A 22,097-nucleotide genomic window follows, 5' to 3' on the forward strand; every position below is an offset into this window, starting at 1 on the left:
TACTGTAAGGAATATTAAAATTTACAAATTTCCTACCTTTGACAACATGTTCATGCCCATAGCATCTCCAGTTTTGGCCACAAAACGGATGAAGAGATGTCTTCCTGCTATTCGTATGTGCAGTTTTGAAAGGCGTGCAAAGCGACTGGTTGAATCAAAGCTTTCCTTTACAAGATTATAGTTCTCTGGTGCCCGCATCCATGTCATGGCTTCACTGAAATAATTCAACACAAGTCCAATTATTAAAAATGATGAGACAGGAGATACCTGAACATACTGCTGCATTTTATAAATATCTGATACCATGGATTCAAACATGAAACATTAATATGTTTGAATCTTATATGATTAAAAATCAGTATTGTTTTCAATATACATAAATGTTTTAATGACAGCAGTAAGCTGTAGAAGATTATCATTTTAACTACACTGTAGTGAAAACTATTATAATTAGGTAGATAAACAGGCAATAACAGTACATAATAATAACTGATATATTTTTATGAATATTTTGACTGACTTCATCCTTTATTCCATATCATCACAATGATTTTGTTAAAATCATAAAAATCAAATATAGCTCACCTTGCACGATCAATTGATGGAAAACGAACAACAGGGCCACGAGTCATACCGTCTTCTACAAGACGACTCCGAACTCCACACTTCAGCAAGGCACGGCAACCACGATTTGTGCTGGCCACTAAACAGCCTTCTGTCGTAGCCATAGGCACATAGATGAGGTGATCATCAAGTAGCAATGGGCCTGCCATTCCCACAGGTACTGGCACGTAACCAATCACATTCTCACAGCAAGCTCCCATTACCTACATACACAAATGTATTGAAATATATTTTAGCTAGTTATGTACAAAAATGCCATTGCCCTCATAAAATAAAATCCTGACTTCTGTTTATATATTTTACCTTTTCTTTTATACGACAAGCTACTAGGTGCATCTGTGTATCCCCAGGAAAAGGTACAAAGACTGAGAAATTATTTTACCAGAAAATATGAATATTTAATTTCAATATTAACTAGATTATATAACTAAAATATAGCATATATAAATTTAATTAATACTGTTTTAATTTTATTCTATTCTTAAAAAGTACATTATCTGTGACAATTTTGAACTCAGATGGCTACAAATCTAAGCATTAGCACTTCATTTAACGTTGATGTAAATTAGCACTTCAAACAAATTATTACAAATTAGTTAGGACTTCAAACAAATTACTACAAATAAGTTACCAACTTATTCTATCACTTAGTGACTGGCATACAAGAGAAGGGCCGACTAAATTTTAAATTTAGATAAGAGAGTGGATATTCAGTTCAAAGTGCTTTGAAATGAGGTATGTAGTTGGACGGCAGGGCATCACAAGGAGAGACAGTGTGTCGTGTGTCTTTTTTCTTTTCTTTTTTTAAATCAAATGATGGAATTCACCTTGTATCTTCTAATTTCATATATCCAGAATCATCTTGTCATCCTGTTTCTTTCTGTTTCTTCATCTTTCATGGCAGCAGCCAATAAAGCCTCCTCTTAAATTAATTCAGCCATTTTTTCCTAGCACAGTTTATCTTAGCTTTTTGTTTGTGTCATAGTGCAAGATAGCTTAGCACTGCTTAGCATAGCTTATCTTAGCCTTCTGTGTGTGGTGACCTTAAGGGTTATTCAGAAGCCTTATAAATGTGAAAATACCAACACAATACTTAACAACTGATGAATTACTGTATTAATGATAGTTCAACAAAAATTACTAGTTTTAAATGTACTTCTATTTTGTTTATGTTCATTGTAAGGTTATCTGATACTTGTTCGTAGATTATTTATTGTGAGAGAAAATTTTGAAATGGTCGAGGTAACAAAAATGCAAGGAAATTATTATACAGTGGAAAAGAGATAAGATGCATCGGAAATGTGCATGTGTAATTAGTGAAAGTTTATTTTACAGAACTGTTTGTATACAAGTATGGCATTTCAAGGAGAATAAAAGATATTTCTAAACCTGAAAGAAAGTTAGTGAATAAAAAGATGGAAAAAGGCAAAAAAAGATGTAATTACAAAAAGTGAATATTGCTGTATATTTAGGTAGTTAATTACTGTATGTAATATTATCACTGTACTGGCATATTATACTTTATCATTATGCCTGTCATTACAAGGTCTAAAGTATAAAACATGTGACATCAGTAGGGACTTGGGAAACCCAATAAAATACAGCATTCTAAGTTAAGGTTCATGCTGGTTTCAAAATACAACACATTTTTGTGAGTTTCTCTGCTTTCTAGTATTGACAATTACATTTCTGTTAATTAATCTAATTTCTACCTTTTTCCTTGGGTTACCCAAGAAAATGCAGCATTTTAAGTGAAGGTTTATACTGGTTTTAATAATACAACACAACATTTTTTATGCAATTACAAATTTTAGAAGAGGGCCCTTCCCTTCCCCTGCCTTCTAAGCATTGAGTTACATTTTTGTTAATTAATCAAGTAACTTCAACCTTTTTCATTGATAGTCTTACCTTTGAATAGTCATAATTTTTATATGGTAAGTCGGTGAGAGGAAAGTTTCCATCCATAGAAAGAATCTTGCGTCTCAGTCCCACTCCTCGTTCAGGATTGCCCAATGCAACTTCAAGCTGATATGCAGGAATATGCTTATTTTTCACTAAAGTTATGATTTCAGCATCTGTCAGAGCCTCAGCACCAGCCTGAAAGGAGTAAAATAATTTGTAACAAATTATTATTATTATTATTATTATTATTATTATTATTATTATTATTATTATTATTATTATTATTATTATTTGCTTTATGTCCCACTAACCACTTTTACGGTTTTTGGAGATGCCAAGCTGCCGGAATTTAGTCCCGCAGGAGTTCTTTTACGTGCCAGTAAATCTACTGACACGAGGCTGACGTATTTGAGCACCTTCAAATACCACCAGACTGAACCAGGGTCAAACCTGCCAAGTTGGGGTCAAAGGACCAGCGCCTCAACCGTCTGAGCCATTCAGCCTGGCAAATGTTTGATATTAGAGGTGTGAACTCTGTCAAGAAAGCCAAGCAAGACGACTGAGGATGTCACCACACTGACCACAGAGCTGTCTGGCTGGGCAGTCACCTTGGCAGCCCAAGGTTCTTTCATGTGTTGTACGTGCCACAGGCTTTTATAATTTGTATCTGCCAAGATTTAATGTTTCTGACAAGCATTAACAATGTATGCCATGATAAAATGTGATTAGCTAGCTGGAGACTAACTGGACTGTACAGAAAGTTCTCGGCATATTCAAAAGTATAAGCAAACTTTCTATGAGTTTCACAAAAGAATCCTTATTCATTAAAGTATCCTCTATTTCTTTCTGTAACTTATACCCTTATATCGAGAGGTTTTAAAGTTCTGTACATGTACAACTGGTGAAGAGGTCAGCCAAGTGTCTTTTTGACCACAGCTGAAATCATCAAATGATTTTCTATTCAAAGTATTAAGCAAAGATTCAACAAATGGAACTATTTGCACACAACCATAGATACATGAAGAACTTTGTTCTCTGTGGTTTAAAATATCATCACGCACAAAGCATTGGTGCTTTAAGAGCCACAGTCCAGGATCTTCATCTCCGATCACCGTCTCTAACATTGTACATAAGGAAAACATAACAGATGAAATAGTTCTCTAAATAAAGTTTTTCTCACTCATCAAAATGAGAAGTATACCTCAACTTCACTGAAGATTAATTATAAAAATTTGTGGGATTTTTTAGTCTCTGTCAATTCCCAAGTCATGTTGGTCATGCATTTGTATGTAAAGCACGATCTCTTGATTATTAAAAACAACAGCAACATATAAAATAGTAGATCTTTTCCACCATAATATCACATATATATACACTGGCAGAAAAAAAATTATCCAAACACCATGAAATAAGGAATGTAGAATATTTGGCAATATATTTTTCGAGGTAACATATTTAATTGATTAAAGGTACAAGACTACAGGTTAAAGTCTGCGTGAGAAAAGCCATCGCAATTGTGCCATGCTGGTCCATTAATAACTAGTGTAATAGCCTGACTGTTGAATGCAGGCATGAAAATGTGCATGCGCTGTGTCATACAGGGATTTGTGGATGACGCTGGAGTTGTTGTCCAATGATGTCCCATACGTGCCCGAGTGGGGACATATCGCGGGATTGGCAGGCCAAGGCAACACGTCTACACTCTGAGAAAACAAACAACATTAAAAAGATTTCCATCTTAGGGTACTGAGTTCGAAGACTTTTTTCAATTGCCGTCTTCTAAAACTGGGTGCCAGAGGCCGAAGTGTTTTCTTATTATGCTTAGCTGTGTTGTAACCTGATATGGTGGAACTGTAACAAGTATGTCATAAAGACTATGCATCTCAGATTTAATTGGTATAATATGTTTTTAATGTAAAAATAGTTTAACATTAATTTCAATAGCAACAAAATTGAATATAGACCTATAACTTTCAACCTAGTGATTATTTCTGAACTTGAAGATCAGAGACATTGAAATGACACACAAGGTGTAAAACAGTAATTTAGCAGCACCAATTGAAAACAGTTATATAACTCAGTACCCTATGATGGAAAATCTTTTTAATGTTGTTTGTTAACTGTTTTTGACTTTTAAATTTGTTAACTGGTAGTAATACAAGCCATTTTTTTTTAATTTATAATTTAATGTAATGTCTAAAGAAGCAAGTTGTGTAAATAATGTTGAGATGTATTTTATATTACTGTAAATGCCGGTTTCTCTTTACTTTAACGCAGCTGATGATGGTGTTGAAAAAACACCGAAACTAGTACTGCTAATAAAGTGATTATGTTGTAATACAATCAGACAACATTGTTTTTGTATTAAATAGGTGGAACCTTTCAGATTTTATAATAAGTTTTTGTAAACTCAGTTCAATACGGATTAATTAAGATGAAATTTCTTATGTTAAACTCTGTAGAGCATGTTGGGTTACAACAGTGGCATTGGGGCGTGCATTATCCTGTTGGAAAACAACCCCAGAAATGCTGTTCATGAATACAGCACAACAGGTCGAATCACCAGACGGACATACACATCTGCAGCCAGGCTGCGTGGGATAACCACGAAAGTGCTCCTGCTATCATAGGACATTGCTCCCCAAACCAGAACTTCCAGTGTAGGTCCAGAGCGTCGACGCCGCAGAGAGGTGGAATGCAGGCGCTCACCTGGCTTCCTTCTAACTAACACATGGCCATCATGGCACCAAGGCAGAACCAGCTTTCATTGGAAAACACAACGGACCTCTACTCCATCCTCCAATGAACTCTCGCTTGACACCATTGCAAGTCGCAGGCGGCGGTGGTTTGGGGTAAGTGGAATTCACGCCGCAGGGCATCTGGCTCGGAGCTCTCCTTCAAGTAACCAATTTAGAACAGTTCGTTGCATCACTGTGGTGCTAACTGCTGCTGCAGACACAGTCCGCTGCACCAAAGCCATATGCCAAATACGGCAGTCCTCTCTCTCAGTGGTGCCATGGGGACGTCTGGAGCCTGGTCTTCTTGCGAGCGTACCTTCTCATGACCACTGCTGCCAGCATGCATACACAGTGGAGAAATTCCTGCCAAGTCATTCTGCAATAACGTGGAAGAAAAATCCATCTTCACGTAGCCCTATTATACGGCCTTGTTCAACTGCAGTGAACTGTTGATAATGGCCTCTTCTCATCGTAAAGGCATTCTTGACCCACTCACAGTCACTCATTCCAGTTTCACAGGAAACTAACGCTCTCGCACAATACAGCCCGTATTTAAAGCAAACCTGATGTGCAAAGTCATGGGGCCGCTACTAGCGCCACATTAATGCGATTTGCGGGAAATTTGAATCAACATCATCTTTCAGATTTATAAACACACCTACCAATGTTCGTTAATCTAGCACAACCCTTTCTTGGTGTTTGGATATTTCTTTTCTGCCAGTGTACATATTTGATCAGACATTTTGTAAAACATCATGTGACCAAATTCCTGTACTATGGAAAGCATTTCCTTTACAAGTATTAAAACCGAGCTACTTACCTCTGATTTGTAGATGCGTAAACATTCTTCCAAGCTTCGCACTTGCTCTGTCTCGGATTCAGAAGGCCCCTTAACCATTTTTCCTACTACTTCTTCCTCTTCTTCTGTTTGTACATATTTATGCTCCGTGGGGACACTGTCTTCACGAGAACCAACCTCTACCCAGCCCTCTGGGACACGATGATCCACCAGTGAACAGCCAAATGGAACTGATGTGCGTATGCTGAGATCTGGCCAATGCAGAGGACCTGGATACATACACAGTTCTACAATTAGTAAAATTCCATTATATTTGCAACAATGTTAAAATATGGAAAAATCATAACGTGAACCACATTGATTCATTGCTCTTTCCTTTAACTTCCGTTTGTACCAACATTTCTACTAAACAGCCTTAACTTAATCTTTAAATTCCTTGTGATTAAGAATAATAAACTGCCAAAAGCAAACAATAGCCAATATTATTAGGATGGAATGGAAAGGAAGAGTAACATACTAAAGCAAGGATAAAATAATAAGACATAAATACAAATATTGTAGAGAAGGCAGATATTTAAAAAAATTCAAACCATTTTTCATTCATATGAGCAGGTAAAGCCTGTTAAAAAGTGAAGCAGCATGTTAAAAAGTGAAGCAGCAGACTCATTGTGTTACTTAAAATAATCAGAACTTAAAAGAGCCTCTGATACCAAGGCTTTACACCAATTCAACCTGAAAATTACACTTTATACAGACAAACATCAAAGAGCTAACTGTCATCCATCCTCTTCCACCTTTTCATCCTTCCCTTCTCATACTGTCAACAAACAGCCTGCACATTTATCTTCTAGCTGTCCTGTTCAAGTCTTACCACCTTACTTTGGCAACACACTCTTTGTTTTCCTCCTTATCACTGCCACCTATTCACTAATCAATGTATCCCCTCCTTGTAGTCCACAAACATAAAAAGCAACATAAACATTCTGGATAAGAAACAAAGAAGTAGAATAGAACATACACAATGGATAAATACAGTGATAAATCCATGTGGGTGGAAGGAGCAACAAGGAGAGACAAGGATAAGTATGAGAAAGCAAAAGGATAAGGACAAGCTCCACTGGCTCTTTCTCCATCAATCTCAGTTCTTCAGGTTTTCTGCTCAGTCCCTGACAAACTTCGTTTTGCTTTCTAGCTTTACAAGTAAGAGGCAAACCTTGAAGAGGCCATTTTAATGATATAAGAATGTATCAGAATGGAACAGTAAAAAATAATAAAGCAAACAAGTATCTTGATAACAAAAGGAAATGTAAGAAACTGGTAAGAGGAAAAAAAAAAAAAAAAAAGTTGGGAAGAATTTACACAAAAGATGGAAATAGATGGAGCTGGCAGTAACCGATTGCTGTATGGAATTATACAAAGTAATAGGAAAGAAAGATTTAATACAAAGCTGATGAAAGAGGAAGGTAGAGAGTTAATAACATATCGAGAAGAAATAGAGAAGATGGAAGGAGTATTTTGATAAACTGCTTAATGTGAGAAATTGTGCAGAGGAGACAGTATTAATATGTTGTGACGACTCAACAGTAGATGATATAACCATATCGGAGATGGAATTAAAATGAAAATGGGGAAGGCAGTAGGAATGGATGAAATTAATGTGGAAACGATAAAGGCTGCAGAACCTGTTCAACTACAATGGGTGTTCAGATTGCTAAAATGCATATGGAGACAGAAATGTGTGTGCCAGAAGACTGAATAATAATAATAATAATAATAATAATAATAATAATAATAATAATAATAATAATAATAATAATAATAATAATAATAATAATAATAATAATAATAATAATAATAATAATAATAATAATAATAATAATAATAATAATAATAATAATAATAATAATAATAATAATAATAATAATAATAATAATAATAATAATAATAAAAGTCTTTAGGAAGGGAAAAAAACAAGTTTGTGATAAGTATGGAGGAATCACACTCTTATCACAAGTGGCAAAAATTCTGGAAAGGATATTTAAAAAGGAGAATGAGAAGGTAGAAGGAGAGTTGAAAGAGGAACTGTATGGCTTTAGAAGTGGATGATCTACAGTAGACCCAATCTTCAGCATGAGGCAATTAATGGAAATGAGCTGGGCAAATGGAAAGGATTCGTAGATCTAAAAAAGGCATACAATAATATTTCCAAGGAGAAGGTGTAGGAAACTATGATCAAAAAGAAACTGGGTACACAAACTGCAGAAATGGAGCAAGCAATGTACAAAAACTGTGTCAACAGCATACAGACTCCAGTTAGAAAGACAGAATGGTTTAGAAATGAAAGTGGACTAAGAGGAGTGTGATGTCACCTTTTTTGTTTCTAATGGTTATGGATGAAATAGTAAAGGAGAGAAAGGAAGCATATGAGAATAGGGAGATGAAGTTATTACTGTTTGCAGACAATATTGTGGTCTGGCAAACAAACAGCAAAGAACAACTTGATGCACTGAACAAGAAAATTGAAAAGTATGGTACAAAAATCAGCAAAGAGAAAAGCAAGACCTTGATGATATCAAGAGGAGAAAGACAAGGGAAAGACATTGTGAAAATTGGTGGTCAAAGCGTTGACATTGTTGACAGTTTCAAATACCTAGGGAGTGAATTAATGCAGAACACAAGGCTAGACATGGAGATTAGCAAAAGTATGCAACAGGGCAATGCATTTTACCAGAGCGTAAAAAAACCTTGTATGAAATAAGGAAATACCAAGGAAGTGTAAAGAGATAATGTTCAAAATGTATTATGCACTTGTTTTGACCTATGCGGGTGAGACCTGGACAATGACAAGTAGGGAGGAGAGTAGAATTCAAGCCAATAAAATGAAATTCCTAAGAAGTATGATAGGAAAGACAGAATGAGAAATGAAGATGTGAGAAAGGAGGTCGGAATGGAAAACCTAAATGAGAGAACTGATAGGAGTAAACTAAAATGGTTTGAACATGTAAAGAGGATGGAAGAGAGAAGAATACCAAAACAGATGATGGAGAGGAAGTGTTGAGGGAAAGAGAGTGAGAGGGAGACCTAGCGCAAGATGGATCGATTCAAGAAAGAGGAGTGCAAGAAGAAGAAACCTAAACTGGAACAGAATGATGGAAGGAGAATGGTGGAAGGAGAGAGGAAGGTGAAGATGTGCCAGAAATGCTCCGAGCCAGCAGGAGCTGGATAAGGGCAAAGGAGGAGGAGGAAGTGTAGAATAAAGAGGGAGAGGCAAAAAGTATAAAGGTTTCTGCAGGTTGTTCAGGACAAAGTACTCTGGACAATCATTCAAGAAGAAACATAGCTTACATAAACTGGAAAAGGAACAATTAAACATACAAATAAACATCGGAGACAGAAAGTTAAAAGGATAAGCACTCTGAGAAGTCAATATCAGCAGAAGGAACAACAGAAAGGATAACTGTGAAAACACATAAGCGTTCATGAGTAACTCATAACCTTTATAAATACTTTCTGAATACATTTTACTCCACTCTCTCCATACCTAGACTGAGGAAAATAATATTACGGTAGTTTAAGATATGAAATGATATTTTTCAAAATACAACAATATATCAATTACAACAGAGACTTACAATAATAAAATAAAATTACAGGTACAACAATCTGTGAAAATACTGTCAGTTGCTGGGTTCTGTGGCCATGCTAGAAGGATCACAGGAAGAGAGGGGCAGTCTACTTGCTTACGTCAACATGACTATGCACAGTGTGTTGCTTAAGAACACGTGGGCTATGTTTTCTGTTTGGGCAATACTACACTGTCACCACAGCATGCAGCGAGCTCATCACCTTTCTACATGGCCAAAGATCCTGGCAACTAAAAAAAACACACACACATATATAGCCTATGTACTGTTATGCCTGTCAGCGTTCAGTCTGCAAGCCTCTGTGAATTTACTAACAGCCACCACAGTCCTCTGTTTGTAACTAGTTCTGCGGCCTTGTTTAGTTCTGCATCTCTTACCTTTAAATTGTCAGAAACTGAGTCTAACCATCGTCATCTTAGTCTCCCTCTTCTTTTACTCTCCAAAACAGAGCCCATTATTCTCCTAGTAACCTATCGTTCTCCATTCGCCTCACATGACCCCAACACCAAAGCCAGTTTATGTGTACAGCTTCATCCATCGAGTTCATTCCCAACTTATCCTTTAATCCACATTCTGAGTACTCTCCTGCCATTGTTCCCACCTGTTTGTAATAGCAAACATTCTTGCTACTTTTATTTCTGCTGCTTCTAACTTATGAATAAGATAACCTGAGTCCACCCAGCTTTCACTCCCATACAGTGAAGTTGATCTGAAAACAGACCAATGTAAAGATGGTTTCATTCAGGAGCTGACTTCCTTCTAACAAAATACTGTTGATTGCAACTGCAAGCTCACTGCATTAGCTTTGCTGCACCTTGATTCAATCTCATTTAGTATACTATCATCCTGGGAGAACACACATCCTGAATACTTGAAAGTATCTACCCATCCTAGCTTTGTATCCCCAACCTGACATTCATTTCTCTTGGTTTTCTTACCTACTGACATCAATTTAGCCTTGGAAAGGCTCATTTTCGTACCAAACTCATTGCACCTATTTTCAAGTTCCAAGATGTGTATAATGAATTTAATTTATTGTAACAGAGTTACTCAATAACCAAGTTACAGAGCAATTCTGTATTTACCATATATTATCAACTGGAAAATTCTCATATACCAGAATAAGTCACATTGTTAAGAAATAAAGGAACTTTTTCTCATACAAAGTGAAATACTATACCTGTTTCATGTGGTTCACTACTCTCAGCAGCAGCCTTCTCAGACATGAGCAATTGCTCCGTAAGTTCCTCTTTGTCTTCAAAGAAGATAAATTTGACGGTGAGGGCGAGCAATAATATGAGAATCACAATATGATCAGCACTAACAGTTAGCCACCTGAAGACAAGGAAAAACAAATCATATTATTCATGACAGAACATAACGCAGATTTAAAGTATGCTACAAATGCAGAAAATGGAAACAAAGGATCATGGAATCATGAAATCTGCAAATCAAATGTACAAGATCAAAATGGTATAAGCAAATAGAGAAAGACCTCACTGAATTAGGATCACCAAATCTGCAGGATAGAAATGTAATCAAGAAAATTTTTCACACAAGGGGATTTGGGGCCCCTTTTAGTCACCTCTTACGACAGGCAGGAGATACCGTGGGTGTAATTCTACCACCCCCACCCAAAGGGGGATGAAGAAGGTGAGAAAAAACCGAGACAACGTACTTGATCGGAGGAACATAAATTACAAAAACCCATGAAAATGAAGAACTATTGGGCAAGGAGGAAAGCTCAACAAATATTGATTCCGCATGGTCTTAAGTGACCCATTCATGCAGAAGAGGAAGTAGAAGAAGAAGAAATCAGGGTTGCATGGAAATGACCTCTTCTCTTTAATGAAATGTTTTGTGGATGATAATGTTTGTTTCAGATCCTTTCAACTGCTATGGGTTTTAAGAGACACCTGGTACTGGAATTTTGTCCTGCAAGAATTCTTAACATACCGTAAGCCAGTAATATGAAGTTTTCACATTTATTTTAAATGTCCTTGAATACCACGAACCTTAGCCAGGATCAAGTCAGCTATCTTGAGAACAAAAAGACAACTAGCCAATTGTGCCACTGAGATTGGAGTGAAGTGTCTTAAGCAAGCAAACCTGTAATTTTAAGTGAATGTTCATGTCATGATTGTTGCACCGTCACCTCCAATTCTTACATGGAATCTGAACCAGAAAGACATGATTTTCATTTTAAAAATTCCAGTGGCATGGGTTCAAATCGCTGGTGCCTGGGTGAGAAGTCAGTGACCCTGCCACTTGGCTATCATGCCCTTCTGAAGCATTTTAAAAACACTGATATGTTCATATCACACAAGTATAAAGAACAGGTTGAAAGTGGTACTGTGTTTTAATGTGATTGAAATATTTTAGACACTTTATATAAGAAAGTATTGATTGGGTGGAAAACTCTCGTTCTTTATACTTGTGTGCTCAAACTATCAATACGGACAATGAAGCTGATAGATTATAGTATGTTCATATCATGTCAGAGAGAGGGAAGAAGAATCAGAAAGGAACACGTACACATCATAGGCCAAACACAACGGCAGGTCAGTGCGGGAAGAGGGAGCAAGAGGAGAGGAGGACAAACATGGAAACACAAAAGGACGAGGACAACCTCCACATCTTCATACACTGCCATCTTCAAACAGCCTAGATAGGCTCTCTCCTCATCAATCCTAGTTCTACATCCATCTCTTCTCAGCCCCTAATGAGCTCGTTTCTGCTTCCCAGCTTAATCAAGAGGGTGGGCATCAACACGTGTGGAGGGGCCATCCTGACAGAGCTTCAGTTGGATAAGTACAGGAAAAGGGAAGAAACATAACACAATCTTCACTGGGGTAATCATATTAACGAGGTTGTTAAGAAAGGTTACAGATCTCTTCACATGGTTATGTGATTACTTAGGGGCTGTAGTAAGGATGTAAAGGAGAGGGCATATAAGTCTCTGGTAGGACCGCAGTTAGAGTGTGGCTCCAGTGTATGTGACCCTCACCAGGACTACTTGATACGAGAACTGCAAAAATATCAAAGGAAAGCAGCAAGATTTGTTCTGGGTGATTTCCAACAAAGGAGTAGTGTTACTAAAGTGTTGCAAACTTTGGGCTGGGAAGACTTGGGAGTAAGGAGATGAGATGCTCGGCTATATGGTACGTTTTGAGCTGTCAGTGGAGAGTTGGCGTGGAATGACATAAGTAGAAGAATAAGCTTTTAAAAGTAGGAATTACCGTAATAATATACTTGGTAACCACTGACTGCACTCTTTAATGAATAAGGCGAACGCATTTCACTAATTCCAAGAACGTCGATCTCGAATCTTTTCATCTCTCTGTTATGAGTCTTTCTACTTTGAAACAAGCTACAAATATTTTGCTATCCTTCTCATGACTGGCTCAGAGATTCTTAGCACCCCCTGCCCACTGAAGGGCTGATGGGGACTGGGGACCCTAGCTTTAAGTTTTCCAGTCATGCTAAAGATTTTTTTCTGGGGATTAAATATGAGGTGGTTTCCCATTGTCCATTTTGAGATAGTTTATGCCACTATAGCTACATTCCCAAATGTATGTCACACCTCTGTATCAGCTGATACCTAGGCTGGTGCCGATGTGCACTATAAATAACAAAACTGCTGCCCTCCACCATTATGAATTCCAGTGACATTACCTCCACTAAGGGACCATATCCCTCCCTAAAGGCTCATCCGCATGGAACTGTTGGCCTCTTAGGGTGGTCAGGTTATTTCATGCCACCCAACACACTAGGCACTGAGACGCTGACTGTATGGTCTACTTCATTACTGTAATAGGATGCCTTGGCCAGACTACTGCTATTTACTGTTAGCTCTATGCAAAAGTGCCTTCAATTTCACATTATTTATCAACAAATATTACCTATTTATCACAGTTAACTCAAATTCTATGTTTTTATTCAAAATGCTATAAAATGATAAATTACAAATGTATAAATGCTACAAAATGCTAAATGTACCAATCAAAATGCAAAATTTCTGCTTTCAAAACCCTAAAAATCTCAGTTTGTAATGATTTAAAGATGAAATGGGATACTGAAGGAGACCACATAACTAGTTACAAATAGAAGATTGTGGATGACTTTAGTTAATTCACAAAGGTGTCCACGCTGAATGTTGAAAGGCATAACAGTCTACAATGAAGATGCATGGATGCAATGGCTTTCAACAGTGGTAGTAACTTAATACATCAGTTCCAGCTTTATTACCAGAAACAGAAACTACCGGGCGAGTTGGCCATGTGGATAGGAGTGCGCGGCTGTGAGTTTGCATCTGGGAGATAGTGGGTTTAAATTCCACTGTCGGCAGCCCTGAAGATGGTTTTCCGTGGTTTCCCATTTTCACACCAGGCTGTACCTTAACTATGGCCACGGCCACTTCCTTCCAACTCCTAGGCCTTTTACTATCCCATCGTCGCCATGAGACCTATCTGTGTCGGTGCGATGTAAAGCAACTAGTAGAAACAGAAACTTCAAAATAGTCATTGATGGTTTCAGGTATTTGTAATTAGCAAAATGAATTCCAAGCATATTCCAAAATACAATTAACAATAGGTCACCAACACAGAAAAAACTAAAAGATTAACATAATTCTCCTCTGAACCATGCAGTCTCTCCGTTAGCAAAAATAGAGGAGAGAATGAAGAGCTGGTCCGAGACCACAACCCTCAGTCAACACAGCGACAAGATGGTCAGAAAAAGTGGTATAGGTAACTATAACTGAATAGTCCTTCCTCAGTCATGCATATAAAGCATGTTACTTTCTCAACCAGTACTCCTACAGGGAAACTACAACATGATCAAAGGCATGGACTTCCCAGTCATCACTAATTCAGAAATTTAGCTGAAGCAGCTTCCAATGAACATAAACTGAAATGGTGACCACCATTTGTATTTAAATGAGAAGGATGACATAAAACTTATAACTATGAAGAAAGTCTGCAAAGGTTTGTGATGGTGGTTCATGCCTGAAAACACTCTTTTCGGTACATTTATGAGCCCAAACATACTCTACTCAATGTATTTGGTATATCAAGCAAAATTTCACCTTGATTTCATTGAGTATCTCCCTCCAAAATAAATATGTCCAATAGTTTCTTTCTTTTGCTAAAATTTTTAAGATACTAAATATTTAAAAAGCATGCTACTCTCGAGAAACAAGCTTCCCATTTCACTCTTTCCACTCACTTTAGCAAGACTGACACTTACTTCATAATATAACCATGGAATGCAACATCATCAGTTCGATTCGATGTCATTGTATGTTCACCAGACACCAGAGGAGTTATTGAGCCTTCGTCACCTTCACTTGTGAATGTCCAGCGGCTGAACAGAGAAGAAAAGCAAACAAATAAATTACAATGCAAGTAATTACTGAAACATACAACTTAAGAAACAAAACATATAACATTTTTAAAACTAAAATCCTTAAAACTTCACCATAAATTAAATCCAATATGGAAAATGTACCACTCACTTCAGTATCAACTCCAGTTCAAAATTATGTACATAATTTAAGAATAAACCACAGCCAACTGAAATTAAATTAAATTTTGAAAAAAATAAAATAACCTTACAGTATGACAAATAATAACTGCTGAAAATTATGTACATAATTTAAGAATAAACCACAGCCAACTGAAATTAAATTAAATTTTGAAAAAAATAAAATAACCTTACAGTATGACAAATAATAACTGCTGAAAGGACACTTTCTCTGCATTATATGAGCTTGTCACATATGTGAGATACAGCTAGGCGAGTTGCAAGATGGTTTATGACACACATACTCCATAAGCTGACGAAACTCAGAGTGAGGCAGCATAATAATGTGTTGTGACCTTACAGGAAGCACAATGCCTTCAAAATAGATCCCACACAAAAGCAGAGTACCACTCTCACAAAATAGAAAAAAGGAAACAGAACACCTTACTGGCTGGGATCAGATAACTCAGTCCAATTTGGGCACAAAGGAAGTCCACTGACATCTCCGCAATTTCCGGTTAATTTGGATTTGAAAACATGTCAATATTCTACAGCATTTATTTATCTATTACACCCACCCACACTTCTTTCTCAGCAGAGAATTCTCTGAATTTGAAATTTGCCTTATAATGCACGCAAAATAGGCAGGCTCAGAGAATTATATTTCTGTGATCATAGCCAGTGGTCCTGCAGTTGTTGAATTCAAAGCAAAGGTATATGACTTTTCATGCAGTGACTGGGATTTTAACCACAGACACCTTGATGAGAAGCCAATGATGATATCATTCAGCTATGATAACGTCACTGATCTCATAACATTCAATGGTAATCTAATGCCAACATTCCAGCTATCATCAGCAGATTCCCTTTTCCACGACATACACTGTCTGACATAAATGGTTATTTTCCTGTCAAATGTGTTATAATTAGCTGCACAAAGATATTTATGGGGGACAATAGCATAACCCAAATAACCTTACTCCTTGTGGGTGGGGTTAACTTCCAATAAGTAACCAGGGGAACCTGACCCCTACAGAGCGCGTCCCCAGGTGGCGGATAGGGGGCCCCTACAGTATGTAGGGCTGGTTGAAATAACCAATACAACCCGCGGACCAACAGGTAGCCCAATTCCTGGGGGTTTTAAAATACTGGGACACCCTCTCTCCAGGGGTCATAAATATGGAGGGCCCTTGCCCTGGGTTAAGGGTGAAGACCTCAACGGCATCTACGGCGGAGAAGATGGACTTCGGTACGGCGGAGATGGCGGAAGAGGCAACCCATCCTTCTGGGGTGTACAGATGGAACCTACTGCCTTGTAGGACGAGGAAGGCATCCTCAAAGGCTAAGGGAGTAAACCCTGAAAGAAAATCCTCTTATGCGTTAGGCCTAACAAGTCAGCAGGAGAGTATTGAGTACAGTTGCTTTCAATAAGAAAAAGAGCCTCGGAAAGAATATTATAGACCGGACTGACACGTCCTCTCAGACAATTGTAAAGTATGATGACCGTAAGGCTGATGATATACAATGTTCTGAAAGGAAACCCCAAATAAAAAAGAGTCCCAAATACCGAATTGGAACTATGAACATTCTATCATTAACTGGAAAGTTAGAAGAACTCCTAGACATGATGGATAGAAGAAAAATATCAATATTGGGATTAAGTGAGACCAAATGGAAAGGGATTGGAAGTAAGACACTTCGTGGAGGTTATAAATTATACTGGAGTGGACAGGAGAAGGTAGCGAAAAATGGTGTTGGATTCTTAATTAATGAAAGGACTGATGCTACAGCTGAAGTTATCTGCAAAAGTGATAGAATCATTAAAATGTTCATGAAACTGGAGAACACTAAGTACACCATCATACAAGTGTATGCCCCACAGACAGGCTGCAGTGAGGAACACAAAGAGAAATTTCGGCAAGACCTGGAAGATACAGTTAATGAGGAAAATGTTATTATTATTGGAGATCTAAATGCGCAAGTTGGGGTAGACAGACTTGGGTACGAGAACATCATTGGTCCACATGGATTTGGACAAAGGAACCCAGAAGGAGAACAACTATTAGATCTGTGCAGAAGAAATGATCTTATAATCAAAAATACATTCTTCAAAAAAAGAGACAGTCACAGAATAACAAGGTACAGTTGGGATGGCCAGTATAGAACATTGATTGACTACGTAATCACAAATAAAGATGGTGGCAGGTACATCACAGATGTAAAGGTCATCCCTAGTGAAAGCATGGACAGTGACCACAGATTGTTGGTAGTAGACTTCAAACATAAGGCAAATGAAACGCAGAAACTTATTACGAAAAAACCAAGGGTTAAAACCTGGAAGTTGCAAGAAGTCCAAATAAAGGAAGAATACAAACTAAGGATTCAACAGAGTTTGCCGAAGTGTGAAGTAACCAGCGTTAATGAAGAATGGAAGGCCTTCAAAGACACCTTTGTGGGAGAAGCCAAAAACCTATGTGGAGTTACAAGTTCTATCAAAAGAAAAAAGGAGACACCATGGTGGAATGATAGAGTGAAAACAGCGGTGAAAGAAAGAAACCAAATAAAGAAGGCACTGGACAAGGAAAAACAAAAACAGGGACAAGAACGAAATGAACAAGAAATACAGACTCCAAGGAGTATACAGGAACAAGAAACTTGCTGTAAAGAACATTGTAAGGGAAGAAAAAGAGAAGAAATGGAATGAGTTTGCAGACAAACTGGAAGAGGACAGTAGAGGAAATATGAAATTGCTATACAGAGTAGTGAAAAACAAGCGAAGGGATCAAGAGACCATAAAAGCAATAGAACGTGATGATGGAACTCTGGCACAAGAAGAGGGAGAAATTAAACAAGAACTCAAGATCTATTTCGAAAAGCTGCTGAATGGAGATACAGAAAACATAACAACGGATAGAGGAGAGCCAAGTCGAGGAACCACAACTGAACCACCAATTACATGGCTTGAGGTTGAAAATGCGCTCAAGAGCATGAAGAAAGGAAAGGCAGTGGGAATAGATGAACTAAGTGCAGATATGCTGAAAGCAGCGGGAGTTCCAGGAATCCAATGGCTCTATAGACTGCTCAACAAGATATGGGAGGAAAATACTATTCCTGAGGACTGGAAGATGGGCATCATTGTACCTCTGTTCAAGAAAGGAAGCCGACGAAAATGTACTAATTACCATGGTATCACACTACTGTCTCATGTCCTGAAAATATTGGAAAAAATAATAGAGACCAGAATCAGAGATATTGTTGAACCAATTTTGGAAGAAGAGCAGTATGGTTTCAGACCAGGAAGGTCAACTACAGACCTTATATTTGCAATTAGGATGCTAATGGAAAAATACTGGGAGAAGAACAAGCCTTTATTTCTAATATTTTTGGACATTGAGAAAGCATACGATAGTGTACCAAGGGAAAGAATTTGGCAATGCATGAAAGAACTTCAAGTGCGAGACAGCCTCATAGACAAAGTGAAAATGTTGTATAGTGGGAACAGAAGCTGTATTCGAGTAGGATGTGGTTTGTCGGACTGGTTTGAAACAAAGAGAGGAGTGCAGCAGGGCAGCTCATTGTCACCACTTCTATTTATTATTGTAATGGATGTAGTAATGAAATCTATTAAAAGGAAAGAACATGGAGATATCAAAGCCTTCACATTTGCAGATGATGTTGCGATCTGGAGTGACTCAGAAGAGGAATTGAGAGAGAGAATACAAAGCTGGAATGAGGAGTTTAAGAAATATGGTTTAAACATCAGCAAGACCAAGACAGTGGTGATGAAAGTGTATGGGGAAGGAGCAGAACCAATAGTCAGGTTAAATGAAGCTCAACTGGACAGCGTTCCAGTTTTCAAATACTTGGGTAGCGTTATATCAAATGACAACCTAGCAAAACATGAGGTGAACAATCGAATCAAAAAGGCAACACAATTTTACCACCAGGTAAGACACCTGCTGTGGGATGAGCAAATACCCATGAAAACAAAAATGACATTGTACAAGTCCTATTATACACCAATTCTTACATACAGTCTTGAAACCACAACACCGACCAGTAGAAATAATTCCAAACTTCAGGCAGCTGAAATGAAATTCCTACGCACTATGATCCAGAAAACCAGGAAAGACAAGATTAGGAATGAGAAAATTAGAGAAGAAGTAGGAATAGATGATTCTCTCCTCAATAAGATTCAGATATCAAGACTGAAGTGGTTTGGTCACATGAAGAGGATGCCAGTAAACAGAACTGCAAGGAAGGAATTTGACAGAAAAGTAGAAGGAAGACGACCCGTGGGAAGGCCACGAAGGAAATGGATAGATTTAGTTAAGAGCGATGTACTGCTGAGAGGTCATGATTGGGACAAGTTGGTGGAGGAAGAATGGTACAAGGACAGGATGAGATGGAGAAGGCTCATATACCACACCCGGGAAACTGGAGATGGTTTAGGATGATGATGATGAATAGCATAACCAAGCAGAGTGGCTGCGCATGTTAACATGCTACGGCTATGGAGCCAGGCTCAGCATTCATGAGACGAGAGTTCGAACCCCAGTGTCAACTGTCCTGAGAATGGTTTCCTGAGTTGTCCTGTCTGGTGTGAAAACGGGAAACCAGAGAAAACCATCTTCAGGGCTGCCAATGGTGGAATTAGAACTCACCATCTCCCGAATTCTAGCTAACAGCTATGCGACCCTAACTGCATGGTCAACTCGCTCGGCTATTAGTTTGTTCATCCACTTGTTACATTGATCAACTAATGGATCTAAAAGAACTAGTATAGTCTGATTTTAGATTCATGATAATACTTAACCAATTCTTTGCTCAATACCTAGAACAGAGCGATAAGTAAAGACAACAACTGCAATGGCAGAAGAGATGGCTATTTTTTTGCTATGTAGGACTTAATCACAAAGAGAATGAAAATTTATTTCAACCTCCTCTCACCAGACATTGCCAGTCGACAAAGTCTAATAAATTACATAAGTTAAAATTATACATTTCACAGTTAATTATCACAGTAATCAGGGCAACTGCCTCCTCCTAGTAGAGTACTTCAATAGAACCTGCTCAAATGTCATCCATCTAGTGACTTTGACTACTAGCAAATAACATCAAACCCAGACTCATTATACCTCCTTCAGTGGAAGAAGTTGGTCAAATCATCCAGCTATTCAAGAAGAAGTTACCATCTTATTAGACCTCAGCTATGAATTGCACCCACTTTTACGAAAAAAAGATCTTAAAGAAGTGAACAACTGCTGTGGGATATCTCTCCTCCCAATAATGTACAAGGTCCTGTCTAAGGTCTTACTAAGAAGGGCAGAGAGGGATATCAGGGAGGCTTCAGGAAGAGCCCATCCTAAGCTGCACAAACCCTCAACCTAAAAACAGTACTAGTATACTCCTAGATTAGAAACCGTTAAGTGGTAGTCACCTTCATTGATTTTAGGAAAGCCTATGACTTTGTGGACAGAAAAACCCTTAGTAAAATTCTCGAGGAACTAGGTCTAGACAACAAACTGCAAAGACTCAATCTGTAAACCCTTAATGACACTCACTCCGAAGTTAAATTCAGAGGCAAGATCTTGGCATTGATAGATTAATCTCTGGAAATAGTGGCAAATGTCTAACAAGGCAGGCTATTTGCTTTACATCGCACCGAAACAGATAGGTCTTATGGCGACGATGGGACAGGAAAGGCCTAGGAATGGGAAGGAAGTGGCCGTGGCCTTAATTAAGGTACAGCCCCAGCATTTGCCTGGTGTGAAAATGGGAAACCACGGAAAACCATCTTCAGGGCTGCCGACGGTGGGATTCGAACCCACTATCTTCCAGATGCGAGCTCACAGCTGCGCACCCCTAACCGCACGGCCAACTCACCCGGTAACAAGACAGGCAGTCGAAGCAGGACTTCAAGTGTGTCTGGAGAAAACAAAATACTTTAATAACATCAAAGAGGCTAACATACTGTATGGATGTCACTAGAAGAGGGTAAAAATCAATCAGGTGGAGAAATGTAAATACTTCGGTGACTGGACTGAACCCAACTTGCCAGAGAAAGCAGCTCTCTCCATGAGAGTTAACAAGTTGGAACTATCCTATCAATTGTCTCATAACACCTACAACAAGCAATGCTGTTATGCAAACTGAAGCTGAAACACTACACAACAGTCATCCACCCAAAAGCTCTGTTATGCCATGGAGTGCCTGTCACTAAAAGAAAAGGCTTGATTTAAAAACTGGAAGTCAGAGAGAGAAGAATTCTCAGGAAGATCATAGATCCAGTACTGGAAGCTAGTGAATGCCAGAAACATCATAATCCAGAGCTCTACATTGCCATAGAGAGGCTCTCTGACTGTGGCAGGAAAAGGAGGGTAGCTTTCAATGGTGATGTGACATGACAGTAACCTGACAGACTGACAAACTGCCTGTTCACCATCTGGTGAAACAAGAAAGTCTGTACCACCTTGCTGATGGAGATGAGGAGGACATAAAAGAACTGAGCTGATGACTTACAAAATAGACAGGCAGTGAGAGATCCAGAAGAAAGTCAGTGTTCTTAGGAAAAATCTCTGAGGAAGAAAGATGCCTCCATGTATGAATAAAGAAAGGAGCTACCAGGAAAAGATGTGACAAAAATTAAAGCCCAACAGCTGAAGAAGCATGGTCTCAAGCAAGCCCATTTGAAATAATTATAAGAATGATTATTATTTTTATCATCATCATCATCATCATCATCATCATCATCATCATCATCATTATTATTATTATTATTATTATTATTATTATTATTATTATTATTATTATTATTATTATTATTATTATTATTATTATTCATTAGGGCCACTAAGAGCTGCGAGA

General features: G+C 38.0%; 1 protein-coding gene across 4 annotated transcripts in view; it reads right to left on the reverse strand.

Annotated features, from left to right (window-relative positions):
- Nucleotides 1-22,097, reverse strand: part of Hmgcr (HMG coenzyme A reductase) — a 239,892-nt gene that overhangs the window by 26,353 nt on the left and 191,442 nt on the right. For all 4 annotated transcript variants that reach the window (XM_067157567.2, XM_067157573.2, XM_067157581.2 and 1 more), the window contains exons 8-13: nt 14,955-15,071; nt 10,888-11,042; nt 6,085-6,332; nt 2,533-2,721; nt 586-827; nt 37-214 (exon numbers count right to left, since the gene is read on the reverse strand). In XM_067157567.2, the coding sequence (XP_067013668.2) occupies nt 37-214; nt 586-827; nt 2,533-2,721; nt 6,085-6,332; nt 10,888-11,042; nt 14,955-15,071 (1,129 nt within the window). The remainder of the gene's footprint in view (nt 1-36; nt 215-585; nt 828-2,532; nt 2,722-6,084; nt 6,333-10,887; nt 11,043-14,954; nt 15,072-22,097) is intronic.

The sequence above is a fragment of the Anabrus simplex genome, chromosome 1, assembly GCF_040414725.1.
Source record: "Anabrus simplex isolate iqAnaSimp1 chromosome 1, ASM4041472v1, whole genome shotgun sequence".
In the NCBI taxonomy this organism is placed as follows: domain Eukaryota; kingdom Metazoa; phylum Arthropoda; class Insecta; order Orthoptera; family Tettigoniidae; genus Anabrus; species Anabrus simplex.